General features: G+C 40.9%; 1 protein-coding gene across 7 annotated transcripts in view; it reads left to right on the top strand.

The window, feature by feature from the left end:
• Window positions 1-25,008, top strand: part of RABGAP1L (RAB GTPase activating protein 1 like) — a gene marked incomplete at its 5' end in the record, with an annotated part of 248,705 nt that overhangs the window by 11,467 nt on the left and 212,230 nt on the right. For 2 of the 7 annotated variants that reach the window (XM_084290874.1, XM_084290882.1), the window contains 5 exons: window positions 1,782-1,927; window positions 19,924-20,088; window positions 20,719-20,905; window positions 21,272-21,482; window positions 24,285-24,459. In XM_084290874.1, coding sequence (XP_084147000.1) covers window positions 19,957-20,088; window positions 20,719-20,905; window positions 21,272-21,482; window positions 24,285-24,459 — 705 coding nt within the window. Of the gene's footprint in view, window positions 1-1,624; window positions 1,712-1,781; window positions 1,928-2,286; window positions 2,347-13,407; window positions 13,482-16,054; window positions 16,225-19,923; window positions 20,089-20,718; window positions 20,906-21,271; window positions 21,483-24,284; window positions 24,460-25,008 lie in introns of those variants that run through there. The other 5 variants (XM_084290878.1, XM_084290881.1, XM_084290879.1 and 2 more) reach the window with 5 other exon arrangements.

Here is a 25,008-nt window from a genome sequence, read left to right on the forward strand (position 1 = left end):
CATACGGCACCAGGTAACATTAGGCAGTTTGAGATTCAGGACATAAATATTTGGAAATCTCACATGCTACAAACTTCTGGTTTTGAATGTGTGACACAACTTCTGGTTTAGAATATGTGACACTCAGAAGTAACTCAGTTACTTACCTATGTGAAACGTACATGACATGGTTACAAAATGACACTCAGAAATAACCTAGTTACTTCTGACTGTAACTGAGTTACTTCTGAGTGTCATTTTCTAACCATGTCATGTAAGTTTCAATAGGCCACGTTCCTCTAGCCTTCTTATGAGAAGGGTGGATGATATAGCATGAGAATCCTCGCTGAAGCCAAGATCCCATGATTTATTTTTGACGTGTTCTTGATGATTTTTTTAAACACTTATTAATATTAAAAACATGACTTTCAGTTCTTCATGTTTATTACCCATATTCTCACAGAAGTGTGTCGCATCTGAGGATAATGACAGTTAATTTGTTTAATCGTGTTCCTCTCCTCTAATATTCTTCCCCCTTAATCTTTCTTAATTCTTCACACTGTTGTGGTTTATCTGAACCCTGTGGTGCGATAAAAACAGTCTGAAGATTATTTTACACCAGCTGCAGACGACTAGGACAGATAGCTCTAAGAGTGCATAATAGTAATACCAACAGAGAAACACTAATAATGCACACAACTGACCAAATAGTCCCGCATACAGCGGGCCAAATAGCTCTGTGGGAATGCTCACCCGTCTGCTTGCTTTGCCAGCCTTGAGAGCAGTTTGCTGCAGCACCGCAATGCAAAACAGCTGAGTAACAAATAAGCCAGCTCTGGGCCTTTTTGCATATTCAAAATGTGTCTGCTTTTCTTACATGAGAATTAAATGCTTCGATATATCAACTTTAAGTAGCTGCACTCTTAAAGTGATTTAAAAAGAGATTTAAAAATTGCACTTCGGCGTTACTGCTGCTGCAAGTGGTTGTGCTTCAGCCTTTCCCCTGTTCCCAGCAGCGCAGTCCTGCAGCAGGCAGCAGAAGCGGGACGTGCTGCAGCCCTGCATCATGCAGGACACGAGCTGCCTGCTGCGCTGCTGTCTGGCTCTGTCCGTCTGTCCTGGCTGTCCAGCGACAAGACACCCGCGTACACCCAGCGCCCGCAGGGCAGTCTGCGTGTCCCAGGCTCGCTGTTGGTGGCACTGACGGTTGTTTAGTGCTGGGGCCTGATGTTCCTCGAGGCTCCGAGGCTCCCTGTCTGACATGGAAAGGGCGCCAGTGAGCTGCGTAAGCTGTGGGGTTAATTTAAATGCAATTTGTTTCACACAAAAGGCAAAAGAAAAGAAAGCAACGGGACAACCTTTCATTATTTACACATAAACACTGCGGATATTTACTTAAACATACACGTCTATTTACCGTTTACACATTAAATATTTATTTAGCCGTACAAAAACACTGCTGATAAACAACCCACAGCTGGGATCCGCCGGCGGAAAAGTTTGGTTATCCCACGCCGGTCGCTGTCGTGCCGTAGCTGGATCACCGGAGCCCCTGGGCGCTCAGCAGCCTCCCTGCGAGCCGCGCCGCTTCCCGGGGGCCGGAGGGCGACGTCTTTGCCGTGGGCGGGCCGCGCCCGAGCCGCTGCTCCTGGCCGCCGGGTGAGGCGAGGGACGCGCTGCCCCCGGGGGCACCCGGGCCGCTGAGGCGCCGAGGGGGCGGCGGTAGCGGCGGGTAACGGCTCGGAGCGGGGCGGGGACGGGAGGGAAGGGGAGGGCAGAGCGGGGAAGGAGGGGAAGGAAGCGGCGCTGCCGGAACGTGGCCGGCGCTGGCTCGGCCCTGAGGCGGCTGCGCGGCCCGCTGAGCCCCGGCGGCCCGGCCTGCCGCTGCCGCTGCCCTGCGGCCGGAGGCGGCCTGAGGCGGAGGCGGGCTGGGACGGGCCGCAGGGCGGTAAGCGGGAGGCGCCGCCGCCGCGGGGCTCGGGGAGGGAAGGGGAGGGGGCGGCTCCCTGAGGGGAAGCGGCTGGGGGCGGGAGGGCAGCGGGGGCCGGCGGCCGTCCCGGCCCCGCGGGGCTGCCTCCGAGCCGCCGCCCCGGCCCCAGGAAAGGGGAGGTGGGAGGGGGGCAGCCGGGAGAGAAACTTGGTGCGGGGCCGGGAGCGCTGCGCTGCCGCCCTGCTCCCGCGTAGGGCAAGGGGAGCCCCTTCCCAGGAGCCAGCGAGCCGCTGGCCTAAATCCGCCTCGTCTGCGTCGCTCGGGCTCACCCACCTTGCTGTGGTTCTTTTCTTCCTCCGTCTTCTACTTCTCACCAGCCCCCTTCCACAGTTAGGCCCTCCCTGGTCGTGGCTCGGCACAAAAATCCCTGTCTTGAGGTAAAGTACTTGAAAAAGCAGCTGAGAGCATCTGAAGTGGGTATGGCGCTCTGAATGAGCTGGGCTCGGCAGCTCTGCCTGTCTGCAAGTTTGTGAAGTGTGGCGCGTACTTTGGTCCTGCTGTCACTCTGCGAGCTCTGTGAAGACTGCTTGGTTGTGATTGCCTTGAGTAAATAACTTACTGCGTCCCGCGTGCTAGCGGGAATCCCTTCTTTTCTGTGAGAGGGTGGAAAAAAAGATGTAAAATGGCAACGTTATGGTTTTTGAAGACAGTAACAGGTCTGGTAAGAAATAACAAGTAGCCTGCTTAGGTAAGCATTGCTTCTCTCTTTCTCGGTCAGGCTGTACTCCCACGATCTTGTTGGTGACTTTTCAGACAGAGCTCTGCAGAAGGGCAGCTGGCTTTTCTGTCCCCAAAGGGACTTCTCAGTGACACCGTCTCCCTGCATGCTCGGGCAGGCAGCATAGCCTTGTTTGACTGAGCCTCAAGGTGTAGGTGAAGATCCCAGGTGACTGTCATAAGTCATCATGTGCCGTGTCTTCTGAAGGCTTATGGGGGGTATGGGATCGGTTCTGCAAGCTCTGCCTGCATCTAGGTAGCACTGTAGGCAATGCTGTTTGTTTGTGTGGGTTTTGTGGTATTGATGGTGCTACTTGCGAGGTTAGTTGGCAGGCTAAGCTTGAAGGGACTACTGCTGCAGTTACACACAGGAAGCACGAATTGACTCGTTGTAGGAATTGAAGCTAACTCAGAATGTGGTTTTTTGAAGTACTCTGCAACGTTCTCTTTAAGGTAGTTACAGCAAAATGTAGTACTGCTCAGTTAAAAACAGCATTCAGTCCTTTGAAAAGTGATCAAGATTCAGTGATGTTAGTAATGGAATTTCAAAAACATCCAGGCCATAATGTGGCTTTCTGGGGAAACCAAGTTGCTGGTGTGTTCTCAAGGGTAAGTGAAGACAATCTGAGTTGTGGTTACTCCTTCCCTGTGTCATAAATGGGACTCATGCAACCAAGAAGTGAGTTAGTCAAGAGAACTAATCTGGGCAAAAAGTAGTACTTCTTAATTTATTTTTTTTCCCTTCCCAAGTTACTTTTTGGTTAGAACAACTTCCTGAACTAGTTCACTTGCCTGGTCTTATGGATATTGTCTCCAGCCAAAGGAGGAGGAAGTGTGTTTTGGTAGGGAGGAAGGAACAGCTGCGGTCCTGGTGCAGTCGCAGCCTGTGATGGGTATCTGGGTCGTGCTTTTATGGCCGGTAAGTTAATCTAAGAAGGCACCGCTGCTAAAAGAAGCTGCTCTGAGTGTATGATTGGTATATGGTGCTTGTGTTGAAGGTAGCAGGTGATATTAAGGGTGTAGGAGCTCCTGTGTGCTGCCATCCCTTGGTCATGAAACCCTGGTGTCATTTGTCTTTTTTTTTTTCTCTTCTCTCTTAGCAGCAGAGCCACCTCTGGTTCTGTATTTTAATTCTGCTTGTCCCCAGTAGCGGTTTGCTCTCTCCTTTGCATACCCTTTCTTCTCGCTAAACCTGCCGTTGATTCATTAATTGTGAAGAACAATCTGGGTGTTTTTAGACAGGGGTGTTTGTGCAGTTATTCCGCTCAAATTTAAAAATAATCATCCATGTATTTTTGTTATTTCTGTTATAACAGGAAGGTTATTTCAAACTTGACTGACTTCAGTAATTGCTAACCTTCTGATTTCCAGTTTGAATTAATTTGTCATTAGGTTATATCCATTCTGTGTACCCAATGGACTGATACACCGTAGCAGCACTCTTAATTTTGGTGTAGCAGCACTCTGAAACAAATGGATGCAAAAATGTGTCAAATTGCAACACTGAAGCTTTTTTCCCTTCTGGCCACTGGCTGTACTAATCTTTCCTGTAATTGCTTTTTCTCCCCATGAATTTTAATGTTGACCTAAGTGAAAATTGAACCATACCTTTCAAATATTAACATAAGCTTTGTAGAAGTATTCTTTTAAAGAAGACTAAGATGTTTTAAAGTATATTTTCATAAGACTAAAATTTATGACAGCTTGTTCCAGCCTCAATCTTAGTTTGTTCTAGTGGTACAGCTTTTAAAGGAGCCATTATTGTAACCTGGATCACTTAGGGGTTTCTCTTTGCTTTGATAGAATCCTGCTTGAGAGGCAAAGCTTGAAATTTTTGAAAAGAGATTGAAATTGATTTATTTCACCTTTTCATGTGTTCTTAACTTCAAAAACAAACAGAAGTTGTGTTACAAAGTATTAAAAAAATACCTCCATGGATTTTTAAGGTTTGTTTGGTGTGTGTGTGTGTGACTGCTTATAAGTGATACCTAAATAAGTTTCTAAAACCTGCTAAGTAGATTACTCTGAAAGATGAGTAAGGCCATTGTGGGAAAACTCAGTTATATTGTTGCTTTGCGGAGATGTTTCCTGTTCTTTGGCAAGAGCAGCAGGAACAAAGGTCTTCCTAATGTTTTTAAGCAGACCGAAGAAAAATTAAAGTTTCTGCCACAAAGCAAGACAGGTTAAAGCCCTCTGCTTTCCTGGTCTTGTCATCCCTGAGACTTGAATCAGAGTACCAAAGATGGTGTGTTTTCTTTCTAGGTCAAATGAGCTTAAAAGTGCAAAATTAACACTAGAAACATGTTTCTGTATGAGTTACAGGGAAGCACAGTGGTAAAATGGAAAAAAGTTTAAAGGGCAAGTGGCCGAGGGATGTTTACGTTTGTGCGTACTGCATCAGATGAGTGCTTCCTATATGTACAGGACAGCTGCAATTCTTAAATACATAACTAGCTTATTCTGTCTTGGATACAGGACTTTGCACTTGTCTCTGTTGAACTTCATGAGGCTCCTGCCAGCACATTTCTCTAGCTTGTCCCCATCCTTTTGAAAGGAGCATGTCCACGTCCTTTCCATTTCCTGAAAAAAAATGTTGCTTGTTTACCCAGTGCCTGCCTCACCAGTCTGGCTCTGAGGATACCATGAGAGACCGTGTCGATTGCCTGCTGTGTGAAGTGCTCTTCCATCATCCCCTAAACGGGCCATCTTGCAGCAAGCTGGTGTGCTGGTCAGGTGTCATTTGCCCTTGGTAAATCCACAGTAGCTGTTCCCAGTCACCTTCTTGTCCATCTGGACAGGACGGTTTGCTCCATCGTCCTCTCATGGACTTAGGCTGGTCTGTAGCTACCCAGGTCTTCCTCTTCCACCCCTCTTGAAGCTGGATGTGATGTTTGCTTTTCTTGCAGTCGTAAGGAACCTTCCCCAGGCTTACAGCCTTTTAAAAACTTGCGGAGTGTGGTCTCTGTGATATTGGCCAGCTCCCTCTGGGCTCCAAGTTGCACCTACCTGGAAGCACACAGAGTTGTGTGCTTCTGTCTTGCTCAAGTGCTTCCAAACTCCATCTTCTTCTTTTGGAGGTCATTCTTCATTCCAGCAGACTGTGCTACCAGGCGCAGGGGTGTGGGAGGCTTGAGTGCAAGCCCTACAAGTGAAAACTGGGGCAAAACAGGCACCAAGCATGTCAACCTTTTCCGTGTCCTGTCTGAAAAGCAGAGGGCAGCGTGTACTCTGGTGCCAAAGAGACAAAGCAAGTTGAAAAAATGAACCAGACCTTAATTTTTGGCACAACTAAAAATAATAAATTCCAGGTAGAAATTTACAGCTTCAGTGTGTGCCCTTCCCTGTTGTGCACTGTAAATAACAAGTTGTTTATACTTAGGAGCAAGCTGGTTGAATTAATACTCAATGCAATCCATACACAAGTGCTTTCAATTGGAGTTCATTTTACATCTCTTTGTTGCTGCATAAACCCATTTTAGAAATCACTGGAATAAAACTTTGAAATTGTACCATTTTATCTGTGTGGAGGGGATAATTTGTTTCATGCTCTTGTTCAACCCTGCACATGTTATTTTTGTGTTTATGTCTTAGCAATTCAAGGACAAATAAAGTAGTTCTGGAAGTTGGTGAGCTGTAGTCTGCAGAGTGTTTGAAAAGAAAGTTCTTGTGTGGTTTGAACTCTCTGTGTGTGCTTGACGTTGCCTGTGACTTCTGAATGGGTGTAAGTGTTTGGGTTTGTGTTGATGTTGACTTAACCACAGGTTTATCTTGGTACTGTTTTTGGCTGGGTAGGTCAATTATAGCGTAGCTGTGGGGGTCTGAGTAGGTCTCTGGCATTGATTCAGTCTCGCAATACGATTTGTAGCGTGGCTGGGAATTCAGAATTGATTGCTGGTGGAAGGTATTTGAGAGGAGTTACATTTCCATGCAGTACTGTGCTCAATAAACCCTGTAGTAATGGTAAAATTGCAGCCTGGATGTTTGCCTTTCCAACGTGATCGTTTGTTTTATGTTCGGATGCTGGTAAACTCTTGTTACGGTGAAGCTTGTTCCTCGTGGTGGCCGATAACTCCGTGACTTAATGGTTCAACTGCTTTTCAGGGTCTCTCACATGATTCCGGAATAGGAAAGAAGAGGCCAAGGGGCAGAAGAAAAAAGAGGTGTTTTTTAAGAACCAGCAAATTCTCAGAATAGAATTTCAGTCAGTGTCTGAATCTAAGAACAGATCCCGAAAGCTGTTTGGTAGGTGGCTGAGCAAGATTTCCTCATTGCTGTTGGGCTGAGGAGTGAGGTGTAGCGCGGTGGTGACCTGGGTGAGGCATGGAGCAGACGTGGAGGCAATGGGCAGCAAAGCCCTTTCTTGGTACTTGCTGTAAAGCTCGCATGGTGGTAATCCTTTTAACATAAAAAACCTGTTTTGAGGAGCTTATTTATGACCAATCCCTGATATTTTCTTTTTCTTGCAGGTAAATGCAGTTGTGAGAATATTTGCTACTTTCTCTCTTTATAGTCTTTCCTTTGCACAGCTTCTATAGGGCAGGTTTCCTACTGCAGGATGTAACTGTGTGAGCTGCCAGAGGAGAGTTACTGCGTAGTCATGGCCAAGTCCCAAAGGTACCCTTTTGGCAGTGAACAGCCCTTCTTAAACCTCCGTGCTTTCAGGGTGCAGAGATGAGTTCAACAGTGGCACTGTTTAGTAGAGCACAGCTGCTGGTTCTGGCTAACTTAGGTCCGTCATGTGCACCCTAAGACGCGCACCAAGTTTTCCCTGGTGGGAATTGTGCACTGGGCAGCGATCTGTTGCAGCTGTCCATGCGTTTGGTAAGCTAATGCTCTCATTTTCCTTTTGGAAGAAAAAATGAGTGAGGGATTTGTCTGAGAATCTTAAAGATTGACTTTTAGTACATCAATATGTTTAGTACGTTTAGTAGTGTTTAGTTAATTTTAATAATATTCATTATTATTAGGGAAATAACACTTTATTATAAATATTTCTCGTTAAGATAGAAACCAATAAATATAAACAACTGCTGCATTGAATTGCTTTTCTGTTCAGTACCATTATTATATAAGGAATGCCTCAGTTGGTGCATTGTCATCATGTGGTTGTTTATATACAAAACCAAATCCATAACCTTAAGTTAGAAATAGGTGTAGAAATTTAATAGCTGGCTAAACTTTTAAAATAGGCTTGCAAAAATAATTTGCAGGTTTTTATTTATATTTATTTACACTTAAGGAACATGCTGGTATATTTCTCTTCATTAAGAATGTTTGAACACTGCAAATTGATTTTTTTTTCACAGGAGACAGTTTTTGGCTGGTCTTCTGGAAGGAGAAAAAAAAAAAGAAAGGAAAACAAGAACCTTAGGCTGGGCCATTTGAAGTGCCTGTGGCAGAGACGTGGTTTCTTTCCACTCCATTCTACAAACCCGATGCTTTATTTTGTTCTCTGGCGTATGCTTTCATTATTTCCTGTTATTTTGAACTCACATCTCACAAGTTACTTCTTGGTGGCAGTGCTGCCTAAGTAACGGTTGTCCCCAGTCCTCGCTGCCTGGTTTTGTCTGTTCTGTGCAGTGGCTGTGCGAACACAGGGGCTTGCTGAGCCAAGCGTTGCAGTGGCTGAAGGAGTGCTCTAATCCTCCTTTCTTTCCCTGGGGTTCTTTGTCAGTCACGTAAGTTGTCCAGCCTCTTTCAGCGCAGTACTGCCTGGACACTCGCAGTGGGAGCAGATGGTGGGAGGGGAAGCAGCTTTTTTAGGCAGTTCGTCACCTCCTGTGTCTTCAAGGTATTAATGAACTATCTGTAGCTTGTAAGTATTGATGTTTTCAGCTTGAATCGGCATGTGTGTGAGCATCTGAGTACAAAACAGCAATTAAGTTGAAAGAGATGAAAGAGAGCTTGATGTGCATGCCAGTAGTAGGTCTGGGAGTAAAACCTGAATTAGAGCTCCGACTGGGCAGTGCAATGAAGATGAGCCTGTGGAAATATCAGTCCTTTCTGTTTGTGTGCAGTTTGTGTTTGTTCCTGGACAGCTTTACCATAAAATGTTTTTTTATCCATGTTATACTTGATCCTAATTGTTAATACTTTAATCATTTGTTTTGGCTTTACAAAATTTCAAGAAACTGGCAACTGTTAGCTAGATTTTTTTTTGGGGGGGGGAAATAACTGTTCAGTGTTTTTAAGTCAAAAAAAAAAAGTGATTAAGGGCACAGAAAACTCAGTAACTGATTGCACATTGTTTTGAACATTAATTGTTAACTGTTCATTGCTGTAGGTATGTATAAAAACTGTTAGGAGAGAGGAGATGGTTGATGAAAAGGTCCAAGGAAATCAGTTGTCAAGCCCCAAAAGACTAACATGAAGTTGGAAGTTCCTTGTTACGGCTTCTATATTTGCCTTTGACTATTACAATTTCTCTGTTTTGATTCTTTTTTTTTGTTTTATTGAGACATCAGAAACTGAGACCCCCCTATGAAGGGGTCAAACTGAGGGACAGCGTAGATGAGTATCTAACTTCTGGTGGTAGCCAGAGGGATAAGGACAAAGGGTACGTAGTAAGACAAAGACAGGTGCTGCTCCTTCCAGTGTATCCTCCCAGTTTCCACCCCGGCCTCTGTGATCCTGCTTCTTGTTCCTTCTGGTAGCTGTATGCTTTCTGAGGTGGTATTGTGGAACATGGAAAAAGCAGCTGCGTTATTTTTTATATTTTCTACGAAACTCCCAGGAAGTGCCGCAGTAACGTTCCGTTCTTACACTCTGTAGGAGTGCAGTGAATACCATCTGCTTTGCTGGGACTTGCGAACAGGTGAATTTTTGTTCCCTGCTCACGGAGCTTGAACACTTTGTTGGGTTTGTTGAAGACTGAAGTTCGACTTGAACGCGTGGCAGAATGCTGGAGCTCATCTAGGTTGCACTTTGTGTTTGGGGTTTGGATTCCTTGCATTGTAAATCGTTTGCTTGTCCCATGGATTAATGGCTTTTGTGAGTGTGAAAGGAAATGAGTGATCCCTATGATTATGTCCTACAGCACGTCCTGCTAAACGAGTTTATGGGTATCAGAATAATTACTGTCCTTTCGTTGGGTAGGTGAATACGAGTTGTAAGAGTTGATTGTGTCGAAACTTTAGAAGTGTATTGCTGGGATGCATCTGAGAGGTTCATGGCTGTGGCTCCTTTCTAATTTTGACTCTGTTCTTGGCAGTATAGCAGGATTTAAAAATCCAAATGATAATGTAGAGTATAAATTTCAGCACCAAAACAGTGAGGCGTCAGTTAGGCACTTCACTCCAGCTTTTTCCTGGTGGTGTCAGCTTTATCCATTGTAACACCAGCTTTGAGGTTATTGTGGGCCCCCCCCTCATTACCTGTTGCACTCCTGCAGTCTCTCAGCTGAATGTCTGCCATTTTGCTGCCTTGTCCTGAGCTTAGGGGCTTGATAATGGGATGTTCCCATAGTGGTTCTCAAGGTAGCATGTTGAAAATGCTGTTATGGAAAGTAAATCCTTGTGTAATTATTAGAAGGTGAACTTCTGTCATTAGTAGTTCTGTGAATTTTATATTTTGCATTAGTTGACTGTAATACCCTCCTCTTGTTTCCTGAAGTAAAAATGTTTAATTGGAGTAGTTAGTATGTAAATATCGATAGTGAGTTTTATATCTATGTTTAATGACAACCACGCATAGATTGTGCTGAAACCCACAGCACAGCATGCTTTTTTGGGGGGAAGTTAACTTAGCCTTTGAGAAATTGAGACTGTGTTTTTTAAAAAAACAAACAAAACAACAGCCAAAACCAATCCAACTGCATCTTTTTGGCTCAGGATTTTTTGGAATGGGTTTGTTTAGTTAAAAAGATCACACGACCAAAATCTTCCCAAAGAACGCGCAGTTCTTAATAAATACATAATGCTTTGTTTTAGTCAAGGAAGGTATGTGGTATTCCTTGGCATGTGTCTTTCAGAAAGTTTCATGTGCGCCTCTTACCAGTTTCTAAAAGAGTTTGGGGACTTTGGAAAATATGAAGTGACCTGCATGTTGAGACCAAACCACTTTCTTCTCATCTTGATTGATGACATGAGCAAATTGTATTGATCCTTCAGACTTAACATGGAAAAAGCAGAAATAGAAATTTATTGTTATTATTATGTGATTAGATGGACAGAGCAGTTTATTAGTACCAGGTGTATCTGGTTACGTAGTGCCCTGTTCTTACCAGTGAAGTCTGTTTTTCTGGGAGAGAACCACTTTCATTTTCTTAATTCTTCTAAAACCTGTCATGACCTTTGAAACTAGTACTAGAGCGGCATCGCAGAATATCGTTATAAAAACTTGCCCGGGGAATGTGGGATATCAGCAGATGACTTCTGGCATGCAGAGGTATTAAGAATTTACTGGTCAAATCAAAACTAAATACTGTTTACACCTCTACAGTTCAACATGCACAGGACTAAGGGAGGCAATAGTTAAAGCCACGTACTGTAGCTTCTAGTTGTGTACACCGTTATGTACTTACTACAGTCAGGTTTCCCAATGTGAAGCAGTAACCTGACTTTCAGGAGGTTTCACTTTCAGTTAGTCTCAGCCCTTAAAAGAACTGTTGTCTCCATCTTTTCATGCTCTATCTAAATATTTAATTTTTCACGTGATGATTTAAGATCTTAGCTTGGATTCTAAAAGATTTTAAGTGTGTTACTTCTGTAGAAAGTATTTGTTTTTAATGGGAAGCTTTGTTTTGCTTTATGTTATAAAGAAAATGTTTTTCTTATCTATTTTTGGGTGCACTGTTGAGACTGAACAGTCTTGCTGCAAAAGCAGGAGAACTTTTGGTGGCTGTCTAACTAAAACTCATAGGCCTTGCCATTTTGGAAAATCCATAAATGAGTAGTGTTTAAAAAAAAAAAAAGAAGTCTGGAGTGGCTGCTCATTTACAGCTCATGATTGCTGTGACATCTGCTAGAACGAAAGACACAAGACTAAGGAAAATAACATTAAAATAGGCTAGGAAGTATCATTTGTTCAGCCTGCGGTGGTAGCGTTTGACCAGCTGCAGTTTAACAGCATCTGAGAAGTGGGAATCTCACTTCCTGTGGTCAGAGAGCACAAAGGTAGTTCCTGGGGTTATGAACAAAACACTGTAATTTCATCTTGAATCTGTGAAACTTAATATTCCCCAAATTTATTCTGCAAACTTAAGATCACAATTGTAATGTATGGCACAGATTCCTCTGAGGAACAAGGGGTGTACTAGCTCAGGAGGCAGGCAGTGAATCGAGGTGTCTGGAAGAGACACTTCATAAGGCACTCGTTTGGCACGGGGAAAGATTGGCACCCAGGATCTCTACTGCCTTAGATCAGCCTGCTCTTCCATATGGTCTGCTTTGCATTACATCATGGTGTGTCTTTTTTTTTTTTTTTTTCTTTAATTTGGAAATAATAGCTTGTGGAGAAAATACCTGGTTAAAACTTTCAGTGTATTTAATGGAGAGAGGTCGTCCCATAGGCTAAATTGAACTGATGCTGTTATTTTTACTATTAGGGAATAAAGCATTAACACCCTTTTAAAACACTGGTTGTCCTATGCTACTGCCACCCTCTGGAATATAGGTCATGAGATTTTTGGAGTGAGTGGCCATATGGTTTAGTAAATTAGCTAGTGCTTGGGTTCAGTTTGAATGCTGCCTGGAAGCATCATCTTGCAATGAAGAGCAGAGGAAACCGACGTACTGCCCAGGCAGACTGTAGCTGAGAAAAATTGGGCACTCTTTGCTGCTACCTTATATTTTCCAAAGTAAGAAATGACTTACCGGCCCAAGAAGCCAAGTGTTAGTGCTTAGCTGATGGCAGGGAAGCAGTGCGAAGAAGTACTTCAGGGCTCATTTACATTGGTTGCTCTGTCCTTGAGGTACAACGAGCTGCTGTGCTTAAGCAAGTTGTCTGAAATCCTGGGAGGCTACCGAGTAAGCCTGGGTACCAGAACACTTGATGTGCAGATTTACTGTATTTGTGTGTGTTTCTGCCATAAGACACAAAAAGAATAACCTCTGTAGGGTAGTGGAAGTTGCCATATTTACACTTATTTCTGAAGTGTATATTTTGAAAGGTGGATAGAGAGGACAATAGCTTTGCTTTTAATTGGCAGAATATCAAAAAAATCTTTAAATTGGTTCAATACTAATTGGATTAGCTGCTACTGGTTATACTTGTAAACAGCATAAAGTAGCATGTGTCAGTAAGAAGCAGGTATGCTGGTGTCGTCTGTTTGTTAGCTCCTTTCTCCTGCCACTCACTTGTGCGTGTGGACAAATCTTAGGCCTGAATAATTGTTTCTCTCTTCCTAAAAACACCCCCCTCAACCTTATTTGTAACTCTGTTTTGTCTAGCGTGTAGCTTGTTCACTGCAATGCTTTTTTCTTGGTTTGTGGGGTTTGTGCAAATGAAAGTATCCAGCTTACTGGCGGCTACCTCTGTGGCTAGCAGCTTACCTGATGTTTTTTCATTCACCTGGACTGATCTTTCATCTAGCATTTATGATACCCTTCCCTCTGCCCCTAAATTGTAGGGGGTTTGGATTGGTGGATTGGGTTTGTTTTACATCTGCTCCTCATCTTCCCTCTTGCCTTTGATTTGCAGCAGTGGCTGATCTCTGCTGAAGAGAAGAGATGGCCCTTCTCTGCTGGGCTGTAAATGTCAGCTGCTTCCTTGCCTGAGTCACACTCCGCTGATACACCAAGCACATGCCTACCATCATTCTGGAAGGGTTCTTCACACTGGTCATCTTAGAGTTAAGGTGAATAAGACCAGCAGTTTTCCCAGAATGACTCCCAAACTATTCATCTCTGCAATCTTTGAGTGGTTCAGTGGCTTATGCATAATCCAGTTTCAGCTCAGCAAAGCAGTTTCTCTCCTTTAGAATAAAGAGCATGGCATTCAAAATGGGATCTGTTTAAAAGGTTGTGCTAAAATTTATTTTGTAAGATCTGTGTGCAGTATGCTTTTGAAGGAAAATATACATTTTCTTGTTTATGTAGTTTTCTTTTGTTTCTGTCTTCCTTTAAGAGTTATTCCTTGGCTACAAAATTGACATAAGACCAGTCTGTATCTAGGCCTCTTGTTTCTCTGTATCTAGGCACCCGGTACAACAACTCAAAACAGTCTGCTGTCTGTGAACAGCCTCATTATTTGCTGTTGTGTATTAAATAGGAGTTTGCTTTCACAGAGGAGGCAGTGTTGCCAAAATAAGCTCTGTGGTTACTTTTCAGTTATATGGTTGATTTTTCTTTTCTTTTCTTGTGTGTGTGTGTGTGTGTGTGTGTGTGTGTGGTTGTTTTTTTTCCTGTTGTTGTTTTGAGCTCTTAACATTGCTTTAATGGAAATTAGAAGATGCTTTTATACATATACATATCTATACGTATTAATATTTTAATATAATATGTTTTAATGTTTTATACAGCAGCAATCTCTTTGTGTTAGGTTGATTTTAATTTCAGGAAACAGTATTGGTAAGCCAAGTAAATGCTAATTTTGTTTTTTCCAGATGTTCTTTACAGTGCCTTTCACAGCCAGAACTAGGATTTTGGGAAACAATTGATGGATCATGGACCAGTAGTAGTGTGAACATAGGGACTTAGCTTCTTATAAGAACATTACACAGAGAGAATTTGGCATTAAGAGTAAAATTACAGTGCTGTTGATTTTGGTGAGATTTATACACTGGTTTTGTGAAACGTAGAGTTTTCAGCTGCATATGCATGCACTCGGTCAATAGGAAAGAAAAGGATTTTGTGGGAGATGGTTAGCTGCGCTGCTTAAACGTACAATGTAGTAAGGAATTTTAGAAAGCTATTCAGTCTTTGAGTGAAAAAGCATTGAAAAGCTAAAGCTTTGTGAAGTGTTTGTTGGCTTTCTGAAGAAGGTATGCCTCTCTAGTGGTAGCTACCTCACTGGGTGAGACTTCTGGTAGCAGTGTTTTGACATGCTGCTTAAAATACAAAGTAATGGTAAAGATACTCGGTTATTTGTGTGTGTGTGTGTAGGACTGTCCACGTCTGTCTGGTTTCCAGCTTCCTTAGCAGCAAATTAAAATATAATGCCCACCACTTCAGCAAACTGCAACTCTAAGTCACATCTGTGCTTTCAAGTGAAGTTGGCTAAATGCTCTTTTCGCACACGTGCGTTGCATTGTGTGGCTCAAAAAGGGAACAAGTTACGCTTCTCGGTGTACATTTGCACTTCAAACATCTGTTAGCAGAAGGTGAATCACTGCATAGTTTTATGAGACTTTCCAATTCGGAAAGCTCCCACAGAGTCCCTTGAAGAATATCAGTTCTGAAAAGAAGTAGGATTTGTTTACTGGTATGTTGAATGTAATACTGAAAGAAAATGAAATATAGGCCAAACCTACAGTGAACATCAGCAGTAACTTTGAAATACTCGAACGTGAACTGAAAGTAAACACAAAAATGTCAGGTAACTGCTTCAGAAGATTAGTTCCTGTTAAAGTTGGCATTTGCTAATGGGGACCAGTCTGAGGAACTTTCTGAATTTAGTCAGGTCTGCAAAGCAAGTCCCTTCTGGAAAGTCGCTGACCCTTCCTTTGATTCTCTCTTTCCTGTGGAAGACATGAGTCCTCCAGAGCTGCTGTTCTTCAGCTTCTCTTGCTCTTCTGCCACCGAGGCTGGCTTTGGCAGTCGCGATGAACCCATGGTGCCTTACTGGAATGAAGCAGAGAAGCTCCTAGGTTGGGGCCTTCTAATGCTTAGCACTGTACGCATATGCAGTGAATTCTGGTCTCTGGCCACAAAACACTCGTAGTCCAACAGGAGTGGCTTAGCTTTTGTCTAGGACTTTGCATAAGCAAGGTGTTGGGAACTGAAGTACAGAAAGACAAAATGAGCAGTGTAAAGCTCATGGAGAAAAGCAACAGCTTTTCTTCGGTTGTCATAGTACCATTAGAACTTAAAATATTTTGCAGAGGAAGTTCTTCCCCCCCCGCCCCCCTCTTTTAGGTAAATCTGATTACTTTCTATGTCCAATATATTTTGTTTTGAAAAGCTGTTTGTCAGAAAGCCCTTTCTGAGATCGTTCCTCTTTTAGAATTGCAGTCGTTTCATCATACAGTTGCTTTATTTAGCAGAGTTTTGGGATAATTTCTTCCTGAGTAATTGTTGCTGAGTTTCTGAATTGTTTTCTTTGTGGTATTGCTCATCAGTGTGGAGGAAGAATTATCTTCTCTACAGGAAAGAATGTGACTGCTCAAGATACTTCTTTTGTAGAAATTACTTCCTTGTGGTAGTAGTACATACTTCCAGTATTACTGTCAAGAGAACTTTGAAAGCACAATTTATTGTCATCTTTTTGAAGGCATTGTTGGACGAGCCCATCTGACTCTTCGCCCTGCTGGTTTGGGTAGTGACCGTCTAGCCTGTGGTTTTTATCCTTCGAGTGCTGTTGCCAGACCCGAAGGTGTATTCACACCATTTGAAACTGCATTAGCAGCTTAAACAAAGCCACTGGACTTCATGCAAAAGCAGGTGAGGTGTGTTGCTTCTATGGACTTTCCTGTCCCTGAGTGTCAAGTGCAGTTTGAGAAGTAATTGAATGCAAATGCTAAACCTCTTTCATTGAGTATTCTGAGAGAGCCTTCAGCTCCAGGATCATCTGCTGATAATTTCAGGGAATAAACTGAACAGGGCTGTAGGCTGTATAGCCGTCTATACGTTCTGATTAATGCAATCAACAATAATAAATAAAAAAAAATATTTCTGAGTTTAGTAGGGGGCCTGTTCTTTGCATATGCCTACTTGTGATACTGTCATTTGTTTTTTGACTTTTGTAAGGAAAAGGGGAGTTCAGGTTTATAACTCTGCAATGACTAAGGACTGAAAGTCCTTAATATGGGGTGAAGCTAATGAAGAAAGGGAAATAACATAATGATCTACTGATCTCCAGAAGTCGTTTGCCTTTTTTCTTGTTAATACAGTATAAAAAACCCTCTCAGGTGTTCTATTCCTTCTGTTCCCCAAATAACCTTGATTCATTCAAATGAGGTTTTTATTCTCTTCATTGCTTTTCTTCAAAAGTGCTTAGCTGAAGTATTAGAACCCGTGTATTTATGATGTGGAAAAAATAAACAAACATCGTTTTCCCTCTATGTAGCTTACTTCTTAAAATGCTATAAATCTCAGTAATCTTCTTGAGACCCCTAGTCAAATTATTAAACGCTCATGAACTTAAGTAAAATGGTTTAATTTTGAGTACAATTTGATCACGATTCTTGGTATATTTTCAGGCATTAAAAATTATTTTTGATCACAGATTGGTCATGCAATATTGTATGGAAAGCTTTTGCTTTCTGAATGGCATGTGACTTGAAAGGGGGAGGAAACGAGCAATCTGTTCGCAGCGAGATGTTCATCCTTATAATATCCACATTTTCCATAGTTTCCATGATTTTTAATTTGTCACCTGGCATGATGTCTATCATGGGCATCAAGAGGTGGTCTTAGCAGAAGACCTGTGTGGTTTGTAGACTTGTAACTGTGCTTGTGTGGGATGAGGAGTGTAGAGAAGCATTCTTCTGGTCAAGGAACTCACCTCCTGAACGGCTGACCTGTGCGCGTTCATCTTTGGCTGTCAAGTGGAGACTGCCGGGGTTTTAACTGAGTTGAGATAAAGAGCATCGGGTGAATAATGCTGATGGCAGCTTGGAGTAGGCTGGAATGAAAAGGTCAGGGGTGGTAATTTATTCAGCTAGTATAGCTGTGTCTGGAAAAAGGTATGTGTCTGCACTCAGTGTGGTGGTTCAAGCTTGAACTATGCTCTAAAATACATTAAGTGCTTTGCAAATTGAATGTAATTGCAAGAATGCGTATGGTATGCTTTTAGCAAATTTGCACAGAATTAGAAACTCCCTGCAGTCATCTGCTGTTTATAATACTTCCTTCGTCTTCCTTATTTAGGAAGTAGGACTTCCCTTAAACTATCTTTATCCACATAAGGCAAGAACAAACCTCAGTATGCCTTCCTTGTTTTGTTATCATTTTCCCTGGCTTTACCTGTATTTGTTTTTTCCTTGCCTTCAAAGAATTCCATAAAGTGACGTTCTGCTATTGTATTGAGGATTGGCTTTGAAATTAATACTCATTTTCAGTTGGACTGGCTCTTTATTGCAAATAATAGATAGGTTCTTCAGTAACATTTTTCCAAGATTACATTTGTTAAAAAGCAACTAGATGGGGTTAATAAACTACTCATAATGTACTCAGTGTCGTATATATAGATTTGGTTTTGTCTCTTGCCAGGAAGACCTTTAAAGCAAAGATACTTCAAAACACTGAAACAAAACTGACAGCAGTGGTGAATCCATTACCGAGGCTTGGGCAGAGCTCACCTTACATCATTTGTCTGCAAAAAAATTCCTGCTTGTGAGTTCGACTCACTGCTGATCCAAATTTCTAATCTCTCTCTCAGTATTGTAGCCGTTGTTTGGTGGCCTTTTTCTAACGTGAGTCTCCTAGCAAATTTTTGTGCTATAATACAAGTTTGTTATTTGAAGAATTTGAGTTCTTTAGTTGCTCTGAGACTTCTGGGTATAATGCCCTCTCTGCCTTGAAAGGTAAAATTGTGACTGCGTTAGGGAGAGGGAAAATATTTTGGTGGAGCTGTGTGTACATGGTTTTGACAAACCAAGTCTTTAAAAGACCAAAAGCATATTGACTGTGGTTTCAAAAGTGATACAAAATATTTTTGTATTGAAAGCGTAGTTCCCACGTTTGTCTTTTGATTCCAAATTACTGAACTGCTTCTTGTAGCTAGCAGGTTTAAATAACGCTTGCTGAGAAAGGAAGAGGGCTTTCATGGCTTTTCTTAAGTGATGTTTTTGTAGTTCCCTCTAGGTAGACCTAAATTTGCGTTCTTTTCGTGATCACTTCTTGTTTTGAAACTGTAGCTCAGAAGGAGGCAGGGCCCAAGCAGTGTTTTAGGTCTCTACATCAAGGTAAAAATTGTGTTCGGCCTTGCAAATATGGCAGTAGGGAGCAGTTTTTGTCCCCCACTGCTCTAAGTGATCCTTCAGAACTCTGTGGCTTACGCACACCAATGCCCAGTGCTTAGCCAGACTAGGATTTTTCAGGAAATTGATACGGAAGCATACCATGTCTGCAGGTATCTATTTATCAAAAGTATCTGGGGAAAAAAAAGTAATTATATGTGTGTGTGTATGTATATTTGTGTGTGTATGTGTATATATATATATATATATACACACACACACATTTTAAAGAGAAAAAAATCACAGATATACTTTATTTTGAAAATAGCATGTATTGTCCAGTGTTCTTCATTCTAGGATGTTGTTCCCTAAGGGACCAGGAAAGATGTTCTGAATTAATGTAGGTGATGGTTTCTTTGTGTTGGATACCTACAGTAGCTGTCGACATTCTGAAGTGCTGGGATTGGTCTTGATTGTGCAGGGCTTTTGTGTTTGTTTGCTTTTGTTTTTTGATGAACTTGCTATGTAAAGAAATACCAATAAATTGCTATTTTTTGTTATTTTTTCCCCCTTTGTGGACAGGAGAAAACTTGTTCAAGTATTTACAGGCTATTTCTTTGCTTTGTTTGTGCAAGTAACAGAATTAACTCTATTGTAGACAATTTCAGAGAAACTTGCTGAGAAGGATGTGATTGTGGTTTAGTATCATCTTTGACTTCACCAGTAGATATAATAATGAAAAAACAACTAACATAATAACCTGTTAAATATGTTTTAATTTGTATAGTATACACTTCGATACATAATTTCTGGAAAACGAGTCATCAGATTATCTGCATCTTCACATAACCTGTATGCCACTCTAGTTAAGAAACAGATCTTTATGAGGGAGAAAGGAAAAAGGTGGGAATTTGGGAGATAGAGGGAGCAGGTTCTGGAGGATTAAAAACAGAAGTGTAAGCTCCAAAGTAGGTTTGTTTTTGTGTTACCCATACACATAGATAACAGTTTCTGCTGTTGAATCATAGAATTTTTAATTAGACACCCTAAAAATCACACTTCCTATTAAAAATGAACTTGTATATCAATGAAATCAGTTTGAGAAATGTCATTAAGCACATTATAATGAATTTGTGTGACTTTAAGTATGATATTATCGTACAGAAACTTCCTATTACAACTATTATCATATTATTTACAGCTTGAAAACTCATTCCTTAACATTTTCCTTCTTCTTTAGGTTATTTTGGCAGGAGAAGACTACTGACCTGAGATGGAAGTCAAAACATCATTTAGTAAAGCCAGTAGAATCCCTGAAACTGTATCCTCGTTAATTAATGAAGATTTTGTCCTGGTTAATCAGCAGTCTGAGGACTCTGGAAAAGATGAAAAACCTCAGCTAAAGGTTTACTACTGCTTTATTTTAAATAAGTATTAAGATTCCTGCTGTTTCCATATACTTGCACCCCTTGTAGGTGTGGGACAATTGATGAAACAATTGAAATGGATTGGATATGGCTAAGAAAATAAGATTTTTCTATAAGAAAAGATTCTATAAGATTTCTATAAGATTTCTATAATATAACAGTCTGTTATATTCTTTGAATGGAGAATCTAAGCACACAAACCTGTTATTTGAAGAGGTGTCTGTAGGTTTTAGATGGTTGTTGGACTAGCAGTGTGAATATGTGCAGTGTACATAATGGGAGGATACACTGGGTTATATTTGATTTAATTTTCTTGATTCTGAGATCTTTGGTTTCAGTGCAATTTAGTACTAAGCTTTGAGGTATACATTAGTGTCCTCTGAAACTAGAAACTTATTGCCAACTTTGACTGGTGGGTGGGTAGTGTAGCAGTCTGCCAGGTGAAAATAGAATGGAAGTAGCTGGCTCCACTTCTGGTGTGTTGTGTGACTCAGGAGGAAGAATGCAGCTGTGGCCAGGTTACTTGTTTTCCCAGATTGTAAAGATTGTAAAATGTAATAGTCAAACTACAAGTAGCTATAAAAACTGTCATATCCTTCTACTTACAGGTATTTTCGAATGGAGATGATCAGCTGGAGAAGGCAATGGAAGAGATACTGAGGGATTCTGAAAAAGACCAGAACAATGCTCTCCAGGAAGGTTCCAGTGATGCCTGCAGCCAGGCAGCTGGAAATGGGTCAGCAGATCAAACAAATCAGCCATCTTTGCACCTTGTTTTAGACCCTTCTGCTACAGGTATTGACAAAATGCTTCCCCATCTTATATCCTGTTCCCAATCATATATGGCAGTTCTTTCCTTTAAAGTTTGAAGTTAAAACGAATATAATGCTTTCTGGAACTTCATTTGGTAACTGTTCTGGAGAATAGCCTGTACAGATTGTGCTTGGATCAATACCCCTTGCTATTCAGTTTTGGTCAATATTAATATTAAGCTGCTGAGTGGATTTCTTACTGCTGGAGTTCGACTTCTTACTCCCATGCTTCTCAGAAGCAACTGGAGATTTTGCTCTTAAACTTATTCAGAAAACCATACGTGAAAAATAAAACCAAATAGTTAAAAAAAAATAAAAATAAAAATAAAAATGTTTTCTTCATTTTCAGAAGTGTCTGCACCAAGGCCATCTTCTCCTACTGAACCCCTGGAAGAGGACAGTGTATTGTTTAACAAACTGACTTATTTAGGTTGCATGAAGGTGTCTGCCCCTCGGAACGAGCCAGAAGCTCTACGTGCCATGGCAAACATGAAATACTCATGTCAGGCCCCTTTACCCGTAACGCTTTATGTTCCAAATGTTCCAGAAGGCTCTGTAAGGTAATGTACAAATGTTCCTTTTGTTACTTGCACAGACGTGTAAAAGGCGAGTTCTTTGTTGCTCACGTGGGGAAGTAGCGTTGTTGGATTTGGGGCTAGGATTCTTGTACGCTACAGTGGAAAACTTTGTCTTTGAAAGGGAAGCGATTTATCTGTGGAAGTGCTGCATTTGTGAACCCATTCGCTGCTTTGTGGTTATTTTCCCTAAAGCCTATGAAGGTTGATTTCAGCCTTTTCAAACCAATGAATCATGAAAATGAAATGTGAAGCTGGATCTTTTCAGTGTGGGATTACTCTGAGGGTCAAATTCTCTGTACTAATTATCAGTAACTGCCCACTTGTTAGCTGTAGAGCCACATAAGCATCTTGTTCAACGATTACTGGTATTTTGGAAAGGGAGAGCTGATAATGCCTGTTTTCTCCCATTTTTTTCTATTGTGTAATCACCTGCAAGGTAAATACGTTGAGGTAGTGGTAGTCCTGCAGGTCTTGGGTTAGCTGAGGGAGTTTGTTTTATTCTTTCATTCTTCTTGAGGGATTGAGATGTTAGACTCTACTTCAAGACATAGCTATGGTAAAGCGAGGTCTCACCTGTGCCTGTCTCACAATGCATGCGTCGATTATCTCCAGATAGTAGAAAACATTTTTTTGTTTCCTGTGAGAAGGATCTTTTAATTAGTGATGAAAATGTCCTGTTAATCAGAATAGAATAAAGGTTTTATCTGCAGCGGCCCCACATCCAGAAATAGGGAGCATCTTAATATTCAGGGGTTTTTACTTATTTATTTTAACTCTGAAGTTGAGATTTCTAAAGAATCTGGTTAGATTTCCTTCATTTCCTGTCTTCCTCTGGTAAGAGACATGGGTTCTTGGTCTAATTTAACTCTTGTCCTTAGTTTCTTGATAAATTAAATGTCTGAGCTTCTTGACCTTCTTTCTTCATCTTCTTGTGAAAACTGTGTTGACTATAATCTTCCCTAGACAGAGAGAGCTTTAGGCATATAAATTATTTTCTTCCATTTTGGTCTTTGAACTCGATTTAAGATTTCATTTGAGGATTTGAGGTTATGGCAATACTTCATTTGAATTAGGAAATTGCACTGCATGCTTTAAGTATGGCAGCTGTCACATGGGTGTTAGAAGTTAGGTTTGCTGTACTTATTTTCACAGATGCTGTGTGGCCATTCAAGAAGGTTGTTTTCTTGCAAGTAAAAACAGGTTTCTTTTATCTTTAATTGTAGAAGGCCACCTGTAAGGTAAAGACAGCATAAGAATCTGCGCAGAACTGTAAAGTTGAACCCGTGTGTGGTATAATATGCTCCATCGAAGTTCAAGTGACACCAGTGCCATTTTCGAGTGTTTCCATTCCTAATACCTGGCAACTTATCTGAAGTTCTATGTCACATGTTGCTCCAGTATTACAGTATGCTGAATCCTCTCTGGGCTTTTCTTGCCATTGGAAGAATACTTCCTTATTGTTTCTGACTTGGGATTCTGTTCATGTAACTAATGCTTAGTCAGCCTTGGTGTGAATGTGCATATGCATAAAGAGTGAGGAGACAGAGGAAGTCTGTGTAGCTCTGTTAGTGCTTGAAATTCATTGTGCAGTTGTCCATTGTGAGCACACTGTTCTCTTTAAAGTTTCTCAAATACTCTTTGGATTGTTTTAGGAGTTTGAAATGAGTTTAAAGCTTTGTGTGAGCCCTTAGAGCAGTGTAAGTAGCAGTTAGAGGGAAGGACTGGATGGGAAGGCACGTATACCCTTCTGGTGCTGCTGAAGCAAAAGTTATCCTGCCTGAGAGTGTGATTAGATCTGCAGCCAGCATACTGATAAGCCAGAGCATTACACAGCAATTTCTTCTTGATGGACCTACATACAGAGTGTTGTTGCTGTGATCTTTTCTTATTATCATTTGTTTTCTGCATTTATTTTCATAGTTGTTAATGCAATTTTCTTGCAGTTTTTTTTTTCTTTTAGAGAAGCAAACACAAAACTTTCATTTACATTGATTTTTTTTTTTTCAGTGCTAAGGTTGTTTTCTATTATGATAAACCTCTTTTTTTTTGTTTTTGTTTTTTTAAAAAGAAGTGGCACCTTGGAAGTATTTCAAGGGAGTTACTATATTTGTCATAGATGTATGGGTCCACTGAAGTTTTCTGAGATTACAAAGATGAGGAGGGTGAAAAGCCTAATTCCACTGGAAATGGTTTTTGTTTTTGAGCACAAGCCTGTTTGACAAATACATATAAATTATTAATTTTCTATAAATACCTAATTAGCTCAAAGGGTAGGGCAGTATAATAAATTCAGATGTTCACGGCAGACTGGATTTTACATTTTTGGTGTTTTTAAAGCTGTTGTGATTCATGATCACTTAACACTGCAGGAATTGTTTACTAAGATAAATAGTTTTACATGTTCTGCATAAACAGTGCTTCCTTAAATGGATTTTTCTTTGGTCTTTGTATGCAAATTATGTTTTCACAGCTGTGGTGGTTTCTACATTTCTGCTTTTGTTTCTCATAAATGATTGCAGAGCAATGGTGGTCAGTATTATTGCATGAGATAGAGGTACTATATTTGTCTTACGGAGTGTAATAGGGGCTTAATTTGTTTTAAAACCCAAAATATTTATCTCTTAAAGCTGGAACCTGACATACCTGTACCTACTCTGCATCTTGTATGCTTGAATTTAATAGTAATTACAGTTTAGATATTTTTTTTAATTGCAGGAAAATCTTTTAGGTATGTCTGTTTTACTGACCTTTTTACTTGATCTTCCCTGTTCCTTCTCTCAACAGAATAATAGATCAATCGAGCAATGTGGAGATAGCTTCTTTTCCGATCTATAAGGTGTTGTTTTGTGTGCGTGGACAAACTGGAACTTCAGAGAGTGACTGTTTTGCATTCACTGAAAGCAGTTGTGGAACAGAGGAGTTCCAGATTCATGTTTTCTCCTGTGAGATTAAAGAGGCAGTGAGTATTAAGTGTTCTATAGTGACTCATATAAAGGATGGAAGGCATATCTGAAAAAGTTATTCTTGATGTGGAAACTTATATATTGCCGTGAAAAATACATGGATATTAACATGTAATGGATTTTACAGAACATGCAGGTGGTCATATGTGAATATTAATAAAAATTAAAAGTTATACTCTAGAAAGCCTAGATTTAAGGTATTTTGTTTTTCAGGCATCATTTGGGTAGGTTTCAGACTCATTTTATAGTGTAGATCTTTGAGATTTACAAAGAATCATCTTACAGTACTATGGTTGCCCTATTTATTTTGGCAAGAATTGCATGATAGCTTGAGAGAAGGATTTTCTAGGGTAGAAAAATAAAGGATGGAAAAGAAGAATCTTATTTTTTAATGTTTGCATGAGCAAGCTGTGAGATGTATTTTCAAATGCATTACTTGAAATATAAATTGTTAAGCGTCCTCTAATGGTTTGCATTCCCAATCTTGTAATGTGTATTAACTTACTGAGTATTACAGCAGAAGTGAATATGATATGAATAGAAAT

Source organism: Netta rufina (assembly GCF_964035555.1).
Source record: "Netta rufina genome assembly, chromosome: 8".
Taxonomy (NCBI): Eukaryota; Metazoa; Chordata; class Aves; order Anseriformes; family Anatidae; genus Netta; species Netta rufina.